General features: G+C 36.6%; 1 protein-coding gene across 2 annotated transcripts; it reads left to right on the plus strand.

Moving 5' to 3' along the window:
- The first annotated feature begins 995 nt into the window (after positions 1 to 995).
- On the plus strand, positions 996 to 8,226 carry LOC100333749 (uncharacterized). Of its 2 annotated transcripts, none has more exons than XM_017351385.4 (8): positions 996 to 1,636; positions 2,295 to 2,544; positions 3,787 to 4,016; positions 4,665 to 5,610; positions 5,942 to 6,174; positions 6,296 to 6,629; positions 7,408 to 7,634; positions 7,873 to 8,226. In XM_017351385.4, exons 1-8 carry the CDS (start codon positions 1,402 to 1,404, stop codon positions 8,130 to 8,132), a joined length of 2,715 nt encoding a protein of 904 aa, XP_017206874.3. In that variant the 5' UTR covers positions 996 to 1,401; the 3' UTR covers positions 8,133 to 8,226. The 2 variants fall into 2 exon arrangements, with proteins under 2 accessions (XP_017206874.3, XP_073781786.1); XM_073925685.1 differs by having other exon boundaries at positions 1,015 to 1,636; positions 2,298 to 2,544.
- The last annotated feature ends 4,744 nt before the right edge of the window (positions 8,227 to 12,970 follow it).

Raw genomic sequence — 12,970 nt, forward strand, 5'->3', positions numbered from 1 at the left:
AAACAGACACTGAGCTTTATACTGGCGCTCTCTGTGGGTGGGGGATAAACGAGTGTGTTCTGCAATCCTTTAGTAAACATGAGCAAATTTACCGACAGAGCAGCAGAGAACATTCTAGACTGAAATAAGGGAAACTACGCTGTAAATAATGCTGGCTTAGACATGATCGATTTGTGTTGATGCAACATGAAGGAATGAAGACTGAACTTTTCTGTTGTCCAGAAAGCTTGTTTGCTGTTAGCCTGAATGAGTTGCAAAATATTCCCGAAAAGACAGTGATCAGACATCCTGGTTTTTCCCAGGACAGTCAAATATTCCAGCATCCAATCAAGCATTTCCAAGCAAGGTATAATTATCATTTAGACCAGGGGTCACCAACATGGTGCCTGTGGGCACCGGGTAGCCTAAAATTACTTTAAGTTATATACTGTATAAAAAAAAAAAACTTTAAAAACAATTTCAGACAAATGAAGTGTTGCATATTAATATTTATCTAACTTGTTAAATCATTGTTGACAACTACTGTGAGAAATCATTAACATGATCAATGTCTTCACAAAGATCAATATTATTATTATTATTATTAATAACATATAATTAAAAGGAAATTAAAATGTGTTATTTAATAACTGGTAGCCCTTTACACTAATCAGTACCCAAGAAGTAGCTCTCAGTTTCCAAAAGGCTGGTGACCCCTGATTTAGACCATATTTTATTCTCAACACATTACAAAAAAAGCAGTAATGAAGCTCTTCTCCACTTCAGTTAAAATGATATTTAACAAGACATCTCACATTTTAGTCTGTTATTATTAACCTGAGCTGAGGCTTGAAATGTAATGGACCTAATGTACGTTAATCTACCAGGGTTACATCCATTAAACATCCTTTAACATCCATTAAAGCACTCTGAAACACAATTTATTACTCTGGTAAAAGTGTATTATTATTCAGTCAATTCACACACAGTCAGTGCGACATCACATGATCAAAGACAATTCTCAAAGGGAAAAATATTATTAGCATGCTGCAATATTAGCCTATCATATTATCCAACTCGGTGCACCATATTGTAGCTTGCGCTAGCTAATTCACTTTAGCAAGTTGGCAAAAAACATATATTATTACAATAATTGGGACTAAGAACGGCTGCTTTGGTGACTTTAACATTAAAGAGTATCTCGTATTATAGTGTGATGTAAAACTCGCTAAATTAATCGTCTGTAATGATGTATTTTGATGACAGATCGATCAGTGAATGGATGCATTTTTTAAAATGCGGGTCTCCGCCATGACGTAACTCCGTTGCTGTGGCAACCATGGAGTGCGTTCGGAATTTGAGTTCTACTGACTGTAACCGAGCGAAAAACGCCATTAGTGTGAAAATTGTCGTGTAGACTAAATGGACGCAGAGTTTCACCGTAGTGAAGAAATCCATACAGTTTGTCGACGCGTTTTTAACACAGTGTGTAAGAAAACAAATATCATGACTAACCTGATTAGAAGAAACGCCGTGATGCCGGCCTCGCTGGACGTCGAACATCTACAAGATCCAGCAGATGGCGTAGCCGGGCAGGCTCAGGCTGAGGGCGGCTTCGGCCCCTCTCCTGCTGCCGCCCGGAGCATCAGCCCTAACGGTAAATGTCGAAAAGAGCATTTGTCAACACATTACTGTCACACATAAATACAAACACAGGCTCTCTGAGCTGTATAAACTTCACTACAGGGCGTCTTATATGTTTAGTTAACATATTTGAACACATATATAGACTGTAGGTCGTCTTAATGGATGATAAAATACATGTAAACGTCAATTATTCACTATATTTGGAAATATCTTTAATTAATCATGTGTATTTTTAAATCTGTGAAACCCAAACTTGAACTTGTTATAGAAATTTTGATGTTTTGTATAGGAATATGAATGAAGGCCCAAAAGAGGCACAGCGATAGTACTAGTTTTATTTTAAAGTATATTAAGTATAGTATTAAGTATATTAAGTATAGTATTAAGTATAGTGTTTATAAGTATGTCTGTAATGGTCTTGCCCTTGTTAGGTTTAAACATGCTAGGTCCAAACTAACACTGTAACGTTACCCATCCTTTAAAATCACAGACAGTTTCAATATAAACATTCAAACAAACAAAACTGCAGATATTGTTTTTATCAAACTACATTCAGTCACTTTTGAGGCTTTTTTGGTGAAACAGTTATTAACAGGTGCTTATTATTATGTACATATACTCATTTCAGACATGTCTTAATAACTTGTTTCTTTGTTTTTGTCTGTTAGTAGGAAAGACCAAAGTGAAGAAGAGCAACCGTGTGTTGTCTTTCTTCAGAAGGGCATGGAAGGCTGTGAAGGCAAAGTTTCGGAGAAACAAAGAAAACAGGGACTCATCACAGCCGAATCCAGAATTACTTGATGTCCCTAATCCCAGAGATCCTGAACGCATTACCCGCCTGCAGGACCGCCTGGAAAAATGCGCTCTGAAGTGGACACCGGTCACTGAGGTCTGGCCCAACGTCTTCATAGGAAATGTGTAAGTCTGCAACACACATCACATCTGAAGCAGTCCTGAAATGAGTAACAAATGTTGTGCGGTGCATGATTTAATAAATAATGGTAATGGTTTAAAAAATAAGAGCAAATTTAAATGTCATGGTGACTTTAATACCAATTAAACAGTAATTAATAGTAAAACATACTGCAGCCTTATGAAGACAAATCAAACACAGCGCAGTTGTAGACTGTATTGGGCAATCTGAGCTACTTCATCATTTCTTTGTGCAAATTATATTGTTTTGCACACACACATTTCAGAAACAAATGCAACATTATTTTGATAAAAACATGCACTGCTTATTCATATTAATTGAAAATATATGCAAATGGCACATATAGGGCCTGTGTTTCCATTACAAATATTATAGAGAACATTACATTATCTACTCTCAAACATAAAATCACTTACAAAAGCGAAGAACTCTTCTAATCTCTTATATAAATCATATAAATAAATAAATAATGAGGTGATTTATTAAGAAATTAAATTTAATACTTATTATGTATCAGGAAAAAAAACATTCTACTTCATTATTATTAATAATAAAAATAAGAATATTTTTATTTTATTATTTTAAAGTCTACTTTTAGATTTTGACACTTGTAAAACACTGCAGAAATGTTCTAACCATCAGGCCCATCTCATATACAGTACAGATACTTAACAAATAACCTACTCTAAATTAAAAGCATTAACGTATGCTATGTTTTTTTTTGTTTTCACTAGCTTTGGAGCAATAACAGTAAAAATATACTAGCTTTGGTTGTGTTCAAAATGACATCAATGTTTTCAAAGTGCACTGTGAAGGGAGCAATTGTAAACATGAAGATCGCTAAAACTGAACTGTAAAAATACTTTGAAAGCAAATTACAGCTAAGAGAGATGACCTTAATGCTTTTTTAATAATTCCAAGTTTAAATGTTAGAATGTTCTAAATGAATAGGGCATAGGGGGGATAACTGAAAATAGAACACAGCCAGGAACGGTTTCTAGCTACAGCTCCAGAGGTGTAGTTGCAAGTGCACAAGTTTGCGACTCAGTTTGCGAATGTTCGTTGAATGACAGATTTGGGAAACGTCAAATCAACAAATGATTTTTGTAATGACACACTTGCGACCTTAGTTGGCTAAAGATGGTTTTCGGAAACGCACCCCTGGACAATTGTAGAGTAAGAGTGTTTTAATGAAGACTAATCAAGGCTGTTGTGTTCTTTTGCAGGAATACGGCCAGAGACCCAGCCAGACTGGAGGAGATGAACATCACACACCTCCTGAACGCTGCACCAGAGCTGGAGAATGAAACATCCAAAAATGAATGGGAAAAGGTTTACAAAGACATGAACATCACTTCTCTCAGACTGTCTGCAGACGATGATGGATGGTTTGATGTCACCAAACACTTTTTCCCAGCGGCAGACTTCATTCATACAGCCCTGAGCAAACCACAGAGTAAGAGTTCACTTCCACACACAAACTGAACCAACATTGTGTTGTACACTGCCAAATTGTTGAGTTTGTTTTCAGCGAATGCTGGTTTGTTTTTTGGGAATTGTGAGGACATTTCATAGGTGTAAAGGTTTTTATACTGTGCATGAAACAAATACTACAGTAATTCAGGAGTACTATAGTGTATAGCAGTAAATACTGTGCTGTTTTTAAACTCTAACTATTGTAAAGTTCTTCACAGAATTAATCTGTTGTGGTGATTCTGTGGTACTACAGTAATATAAAATAATAGCTGAAACTGCTGTTACACACACACACACACACACACACACACAAATACAATACAGAACTTAACGTACAATTTGTTTCTTTAAGTCATAAACGTTTATTAATAACCTCCAATAACTCTGCAGATGAGTATTTCAGTGTGTTTTATAGAAAGTGCACTTACCCAAACATTTCTGCATTTTTACAGCTCCAGTTCAATCATTTAGAGTCATTTTTATTATTAATTTTCTTCCCTCGTCAGAAATGTCTGGGTTTACTATCCTTGTGGGGACAGTATTTATCTATCCATCTCTCCATCTGTCCTACAGTGCTAAATGTGCTAGCGATACGTTTGTGTTGATCTTTCTCTCTTTGTTCCTGCAGATAAGGTGTTGGTGTGCTGCCTGCAGGGCGTCAGCCGCTCCGCCACACTTTTCCTGGCATATTTGATGATACACCACAACAAAACACCAGAGGACTCCATTGATCTGGTGACACACAAGAGATTTATCAGGCCAAGCAGAGACTTCTTGAGGAAATTAACAATCCTCGCTGAGCAGCGACACTTAATTGAAAGTGACGCAGCGAAGAACAGAAGCAACTCTGCTGCCGATAAACCAGACCCTGAAGTGGAGTCAGTTGATTCAGAGGAAATGTATGTTTGTGAGCCGTACGGTCTTGAACCAGTCACGATGATTTCACACATACATGACCCTGAAGCCTGCTCCAAACTGGACAAGTGTGCTTTAAAGCCTGATCCAGAACCGGTCCCAGGTCCGAGCAGTTATAGACCCGAACCTAAGGCAGTTGATTCAGAGGAAATGTATGTTGTGCCGTACGGTCTTAAACCAGTCACGAAGATTTATCACATACACGACCCTGAAGTCTACTTTAAACTGGATAAGTGTGCTTTAAAGCCCTATCCAGAACCAGTCCCAGGTCCGAGCGGTTATAAACCCGAACCTAAGGCAGTTGATTCAGAGGAAATGTATGTTTGTGAGCCGTACGGTCTTGAACCAGTCACGATGATTTCACACATACATGACCCTGAAGTTTACTTAAAACTGGATAAGTGTGCTTTAAAGCCCTATCCAGAACCGGTCCCAGGTCCGAGCGGTTATATACCCGAACCTAAGGCCGTTGATTCAGGGGAGCTGTGTGTCTCTGACTTGAGGGGTCCTCAACCACAACCTCAAATGGAAGAGAAGATTTCACTCTTGCATTTGCATTTCACCCAAAATATTTCCAACCTGGACAAGCAACAAATGGAGAACAGGAAGAGATGGGTCTCCATCTGTAAAGTCTTCGACAACCTCTACGTTGGAAGCTGGTAAGTCTGCAACACATTCATGATGTATAGTACAAAGCCATGTGATGCTTTAATAGGGTAATGGAGACAGTGTTGGGTAGGTTACTTCAAGAGAGTGATTACTTCAGAAGCTCTCCCTGTTCCACATTGTCTATTTGACATTCCAGCCTTTGTTGCCGGAAATAAAACATATTGTGGAGCTGGATTAGTGACAAATGAATGAGTTAATTCAGCTGAATATATTGTAAGAGGTTACTGAAGATACTTAAGAGGTTTCCTTTGAGTCTGTATATGTTTCTGCATTGTAAGTCATTTTAGAAAGCTGATTAAAGTTGTTTGTGATCTTGTGCAGGAAAAGGGCAATGGACAGAGTTGCACTGAAGAGGAGAGGAATTACACACGTCCTGAACACTTTACCCATTTTGGCAAATCAAGATGCATTGAGGAGGGAACAGGCCAAGCTGTACGAAACAATGAACATCTCCTACCACAACGTGTTTTCAAGAGACGATGACCCGTTTGACTTTAGCTGCCATATCTACCGAGTGGCAGAACTCATGCACAAGATTCTGAGCAACCCAGAGAGTAAGAACACACACACACACACACACACACACACACACACACACACACACACGCACACACACACAGTGTTTTAATATCATGTTCTAGTGTGTTCAATTGTTTTGTGTCTTTCTTTTCTCAGATCAGCTGCTGGTGCAGGATCAACAGGGTTGCAGGCACGCCTGCTTTTTCGTGGTGCCATATCTGATGATATACCACGGAAAAACATTGACGAAGGCCATTAGCCATATGATAAACCGTAAAAACATCAGAATGAGCAGGGACCTCCTGACGCAGCTAGTCGTCTTCGCTTGTCACCACAATCAGCAGCAACAGCCGGGTTTGATGCCGGAGTTTTCATCGGTCGACATAAACCACCCTCAGACCATTTCCCAAATGTACCTTCGTATCGTCAAACCCTCCCAGTACTGGACTCCTGTCAGTGAAGTCTGGCCCAATGTCTTCATAGCTGACGAGTAAGTCTACAACACACACATATAACAGCAAAGCATACAGTCAAATAATGATGCAGGGTTTCACCCGGGCTTAATTCCCACAGTCATGGAGTTTTTAAAAGATCTATTGCAGACATTAAAAGTCAGGGTAAATGTTTTTAAGTCATGTTTTATCCTGTTGTTGTGGTTAGGGTATTTCTCCCAGCCATTTTATTCCGCTTGTCAACCTGCAATCAAATTCAGTCCTCAAATTCAGGCTGGTAAAATACTGTCTGAGGCTGGTTTTTGTTCGCTCAGTGCTCAGTCAGTTGTTGCGTCCCAATTCGCATACTTATACTACACCCTAAAAGTATGCAAGCTTTGGGATATACAACTTCCGCGTTCCTTGGTATCGAAACTTGTACCAAATATCGATATTTTTAACTTGTAGTATCTAAAATCATATAGTAGGGTATCGATGTTTGTCAAGGTATCGTATCAAAGTCTGAAATCCCAGTATCGTGACCACACTACTTCAAACTATTTGACTACAGATTTGAGGACAGATTGAGTAAAAAAAAAGCACAAAATGCTGAAAACTGTTAGTTTGTGGATTTGTTTTACAACATGGCCAAAATCTGCAAGAAAAATCTGCGTTATTAAAACAATAACAAGCTCCTGTAAACTTTGTTAAATTCAGCATTTGTAGATTTACAGAACTCCAGAGTGAGCGCTGTGTGTTCTTCTTGTAAATTCAGCTTTTCAGTCAGTGAAAGTGAAGGTGAAGGGAAATGGATGATGTTGTTGTGTTCTTGTGCAGGAAAACAGCGAGGAACAAAGCCAAACTGAAAAAGATGAACATCACGCACATTGTGAACGCTGTGCCGTTGTCCTTAAAGGAAGAGGAATGGAAGGACTACTACCAGAAGAAGAACATCACTTACTACAATGTGCGTTCAGGACTCGGAGTCCAGGGCTGGCCAAACATAGCACAGTTATTTTCACCAGCAGCAGAATTCCTACACAAGGCTCTGAGTGACACAAAGAGTAAGAGTTGACACACACACACACACATGCAATATTCATCTGCAGTTGAAGCAGAATTATTAGCCCCCCTGAGTTATTAGCCCCCCTGTATATTCCTGTATATTCCTGTTAACAGAAAGCAGATTTTTTCAGCACATTTCTCAACATAATAGTTCTAATAACTGAATAATTGTGACTTCAGCTGTGTTGTTAGTTGAATGAGTTTGTTTTGACCGTCTTTTTTTCTGCATTTCCTCAGATAAGGTGTTGCTGTACTGCAGCGAGGGCTTAAACCAGTCCGTGGTGCTTTTTATGGCATATCTGATGATCCACCAGCGCATGAAGCTGGAAGAAGCATTCGAGTTTGTGTTGGAGAGGAGACGCATGTGGATAAGCAGGGACTACTTGAACCAGCTGGTGATGTTGAATCTGGACCTCGCAAAGCTTCGCAAATTGAACGAGTGTAGACCCTGCTGCACAGCCTGCTACGAAGCTATCTTGCAGCTTAATCTAACGTAACATGCAGTATGTAAATATGTAAATACGGTGTTGACATGTCTGTTTGTCTTCTGTTCATGAGCATTGTGAGAAAAATAAAGAAAGATTTGCTTCAATTGTGTTTCTGACCAGTTTTTCAGCTGACAAAGTTCAACCAGAAGATTATGGAGACTTAATTACTGCATAATTACAAATATAGAGTATACTTACTCATGAGTAAAATAGCTTACTCAGCTTTTATATACAGGTCTCATTGCGTTTAAATGAGTTAGTTTAAACTCTCAGTCTTGTAATGAGGCAATAAAACAACATTATCTTACTTTGGGTCTGGTTCTGAATTTTAAAGAACATTCTGGGTTAATTTAATCAATATCATCTGTTAAAACTATTCTGAAATGAAAATGAACAACATATTTGTAATAAGCGTGTGTATCATGAGTACAGAAATCCTCCGAACAGTAGTTTTGTCAAGTACTAAATAACTACAGTGAGCTTCTGAAGTCATTTAGACCAGGGGTGTCCAAACTCAGTCCTGGAGGGCCACTATCCTGCATAGTTCAGTTACAATTTGCTTCGACACACCTGCCTGGAAGTTTCTATTATATGTAGTGAGAGCTTGATTAGCTGCTTCAGGTGTGTTTGATTAGGGTAACTTGAAGCTAAACTCTCCAGGACACCGGCCCTCCAGGACCGAGTTTGGACACCTCTGATTTAGACTATATTAGGTTACTCAGGTCAGTCTCTCCTGTAACACTGTTTGACACATAAGATGTCAATGATGCGGTATCCTTTCCAAAGTCCATATTGAGTCTTTAAAAGTAAATATTAATATCTAGAAATTTCAAAAATTTTATTACACATCGGCCACTTTATTAGGTACACTTTACTAGTACCGGGTTGGACCCCCTTTTGCCTTCAGAACTGCCTTAATCCTTCGTGCCATGGATTCAACAAGGTACTGGAAATATTCCTCAGAGATTTTGCTCCATATTGGCATGATGGCATCAGACAAAACAGATTTGTCGGCTGCACGTTCATGATGCGAGTCTCCCGTTCCACAACATCCCAAAGGTACTCTATTGGATTGAGATCTGGTGACTGTGGAGGCCATTTGAGTACAGTGAACTCATTGTCATGTTCAAGAAACCAGTCTGAGATGATTGGTGCGTTATTTTGCTGGAAGTAGTCATCAGAAGATGGGTACATTGTGCTCATAAAGGGATGGACAGGGTCAGCAATATCCATGCTTTCTTGTTGTGGACGCCAAACTCTGACCCTCTACCGTTGCAGCAGAAGTCGAGTCTCATCAGACCAGGCAACGTTTTCACCAATCTTCTATCTGCTTGTTAAGTGTGACTTCACACGAATCGGCTTTCAGGTCCAAGTGCTAGATCAAACTGTATGGGGAGACTCATCAAATGGTAATAATAAACGTTTACAAGCGATGTAACACTTTCGAAAATCATGATCGCAATATATATATATAACCATGCCTATCCGATAGCCAGAAAGTGATTATTGTTTTGCAAGCAAGTCCAGAGACTGTCGTGTACACCATGATGTTATATAAAATTCACTTTAAAGTGTGATATGTTTTTACGTTACTTTAACTCATTTTAATATGTTAATTAGATTTCAACACGTGTTATGTTACATTAACTCATTTTAATAAGTAAATCAGGTTTCAGCAAATGTTTTTACGTTACTTTAACTCATTTTAATAAGTTAATAAGATTTCTAAACTTTCCTTCTGTTTTCTGATCTATCATCTTCCTCTTCTTCTTCCTCCAAATCCACACCATCTTCTTCTACCATTCCAGAGTAAAATATGTCCCTCAATCAACAATCAGATCAAACTAATGCAATGTGTTGTATTCAGAAAGAAGGTGCAGTTAAAATTGATTTTGCCTGAATGTAATCCATTTAATCTCGATAATATGAACTAGGCTAGTTGAGATTATACTTAAGAAGTTCAACAAGCCTTCAAAATAAAAGGCTCAGCCCTTTTTGATAAACGCAATAGATATAAATACACTAGAAATCGCATACGGATGCTGAACATGCGTCAATAGCGCCGCCATATTTGTACAGTGCTCCCATGTTAATCAACCGAACTAGTCAAGACTTAGACAAAGCTTTGTTAAATATGAACCATCTTTATGGTTAAGCATCCCTTTTCATATTTTTTAAAGAATGGGAGGAATTTCTTTTCTTCTATTTTGACTTACTAAATTGCCATTTAAAGTGTTACTATATTGGAAAATGTTGTACAAGCACAATTTTACTCCACATAATGTTATCATTTGGAATAACAGGTGTATTTTACATAAGAGGAAATCATTTTTCATCAAGACTGATTTGACAAATGAGTTTGGAATGTAATTCATTTAATGGATGATGACGGTAATATGTTGAGTTATGATCATTTTAAGTTAAAATTCAATTTTAATTGTGCATATAGAGAATTCTCTTTGGTTGTCAAAGCTATTCCTGTAGCTTTGAGGTATTTAGTTAAAGGTATAGTGCAATGCTCTTCTGTAACACCTACACTAGTTGATTTGGTTATAAATAATTATTCATTTTTGGATATTAAATGTAACAACAAGGTCTTGAGATCACTACTGACAAAAGAATATTTTCCTCTTCCTGTTAAAAGAGAGATTTTCTTATGCGGACACAATTGAAATGAGAAAAAGATACCTGTCATTTCCCTAATTACCTAAAATGAAAGAAGTACAGTTGAAGTCAGAATTATTAGCCCCCCTGAATTATTACACCACTTGATCATTTTTCCCCAATTTCTGTTTAACGGAGAGAAGATTTCTTCAACACATTTCTAAACATAATAGTTTAAATAACTCATCTCTAATAACTGATTTATTTTATCTTTGCCATAAAGACAGTAAATAATATTAGACTAGATATTTTTCAAGACACGTCTATACAGCTTAAAGGGATATTTAAAGGCTAAACTAGGTTAATTAAGTTAACTAGGAAAGGTTGGGGTAATTAGGCAAGTTATTGTATAACGATGGTTTGTTCTGTAGACTTTTGAGAAAAAATATTGCTTAAAGGGGCTAATAATATTGCTCCTAAAATGGTGTTAAAAAAAATTAAAAACTGCTTTTTTCTTGCCAAAATAAAACAAAACAGACTTTCTCCAGAAGAAAATATATTATCAGACATACTGTGAAAATTTCTTTGCTCTGTTAAACATAAATTGGAAAATATTTAAAAAAGAAGAAAAAAATTCGAAGGGGGCGAATAATTCTGACTTCAACTGTACATTTCAAAACAATTAATGACATCTATCCATGTAACTAATTTCTTAGAATAAGATTTAATTTAGACAGTAATGCTTGTATTTTCTGCTTGAAAGATATTGAATCCCAGGAACATCTTTTTTTTATAGTTGTTCTATTGTCAAATCCTTTTGGGACAGATTGTTTGAGTGGTTGATGACAAAAAATGTAATACCTGCGTTTGACTATCACATTGTGAAATTTGGCATTTTTATGAAAAACAAGGAAATTAAATTTCTGTGTAATAATATGTTGATTGTAGCAAAATGTTATATCCACAAATGTAGATTTGTTAAAGTTTCTCCTTGTTTTAAAGCATTTAAAATGATTTCAATATTTTATATAAATCTATAAAACAGGTAAAAACAAAAGGTGCCTTAAAGCTCTCTAAGCTTTTGTCAACTTGTATGGACTGACCCAGCTGAAGGTAATGTATTTCCTTTTATATTATTTATAGTTTATTCATGTTATTATTAGTTTTTACTGTTTTGTTTATTATATGCTGCTTGCATATAATGTTATATATGTTTAACAATGGAAGTTGAAAATGCCTGTTTGTTATTTTAAGTTTAAATAAAAATAATAAAAAAATAAAATAAAATAAAATAAATAAATAAAAAATAGTCAACACTTAGTTGACTAGTCAAGGCACCAGAGTGAACAAAAGTCAAGCGAACGCAGAGACTGAGGAAAACACAACCCAAAACCAGCCCTGTGTGAAAAGTGTTTGGCCCTAAACAGAACAACTGGTTGGGTTAAGCTCAGTCAAGCATTTTCAAGCAAGGTATAATTATAATTTAGACCATATTTAATTCTCAACACATTTGTATAGGTATTCTTTTTAAATCACACTTGCATAGGTGTAAATTTGAAAATTACTTTAAGTTATATACTGTGTAAAAAAAAAAAACTTTAAAAACAATTTCAGACAAATGAAGTGTTGCATATTAATATTTATCTAACTTGTTAAATCAATATTGACAACTACTGTGAGAAATCATTAACATGATCAATGTCTTCACAAAGATCAATATTATTATTAATAATAATAACATATAATTAAAAGGAAATTAAGAAAAAAATGTTATTTAATAACTGGTAGCCCTTTACACTAATCAGTACCCAAGAAGTAGCTCTCAGTTTCCAAAAGGCTGGTGACCCCTGATTTAGACCATATTTTATTCTCAACACATCACTAAAGAGCAGTAATGAAGCTCTTCTCCACTTCAGTTAAAATGATATTTAACAAGACATCTCACATTTTAGTCTGTTATTATTAACCTGAGCAGAGGCTTGAAATGTTATGGACCTAATGTACGTTAATCTACCAGGGTTACATCCATTAAACATCCTTTAACATCCATTAAAGCACTCTGAAACACAATTTATGACTCTGGTAAAAGTGTATTATCATTCAGTCAGTTCACACACAGTCAGTGCGACATCACATTATCGATGACAATTTTCAGAGGGAAAAATATAATTAGCATGCTGCAATATTAGCCTATCATATTATCCAACTCGGTGCACCATATTGTAGCTAGCGCTAGCTAATTC

This window comes from Danio rerio, chromosome 16, assembly GCF_049306965.1.
Source record: "Danio rerio strain Tuebingen ecotype United States chromosome 16, GRCz12tu, whole genome shotgun sequence".
Classification (NCBI taxonomy): domain Eukaryota; kingdom Metazoa; phylum Chordata; class Actinopteri; order Cypriniformes; family Danionidae; genus Danio; species Danio rerio.

Bases quoted from the DNA above. Each gene is read 5' to 3' on its own strand.
- LOC100333749 (XM_017351385.4), top strand. From the start codon at position 1,402: ATGGACGCAGAGTTTCACCGTAGTGAAGAAATCCATACAGTTTGTCGA. The intron at 1,637-2,294 runs GTAAATGTCGAA...TTTGTCTGTTAG, and splicing joins CCGGAGCATCAGCCCTAACG to TAGGAAAGACCAAAGTGAAG. The intron at 4,017-4,664 runs GTAAGAGTTCAC...TTGTTCCTGCAG, and splicing joins AGCCCTGAGCAAACCACAGA to ATAAGGTGTTGGTGTGCTGC.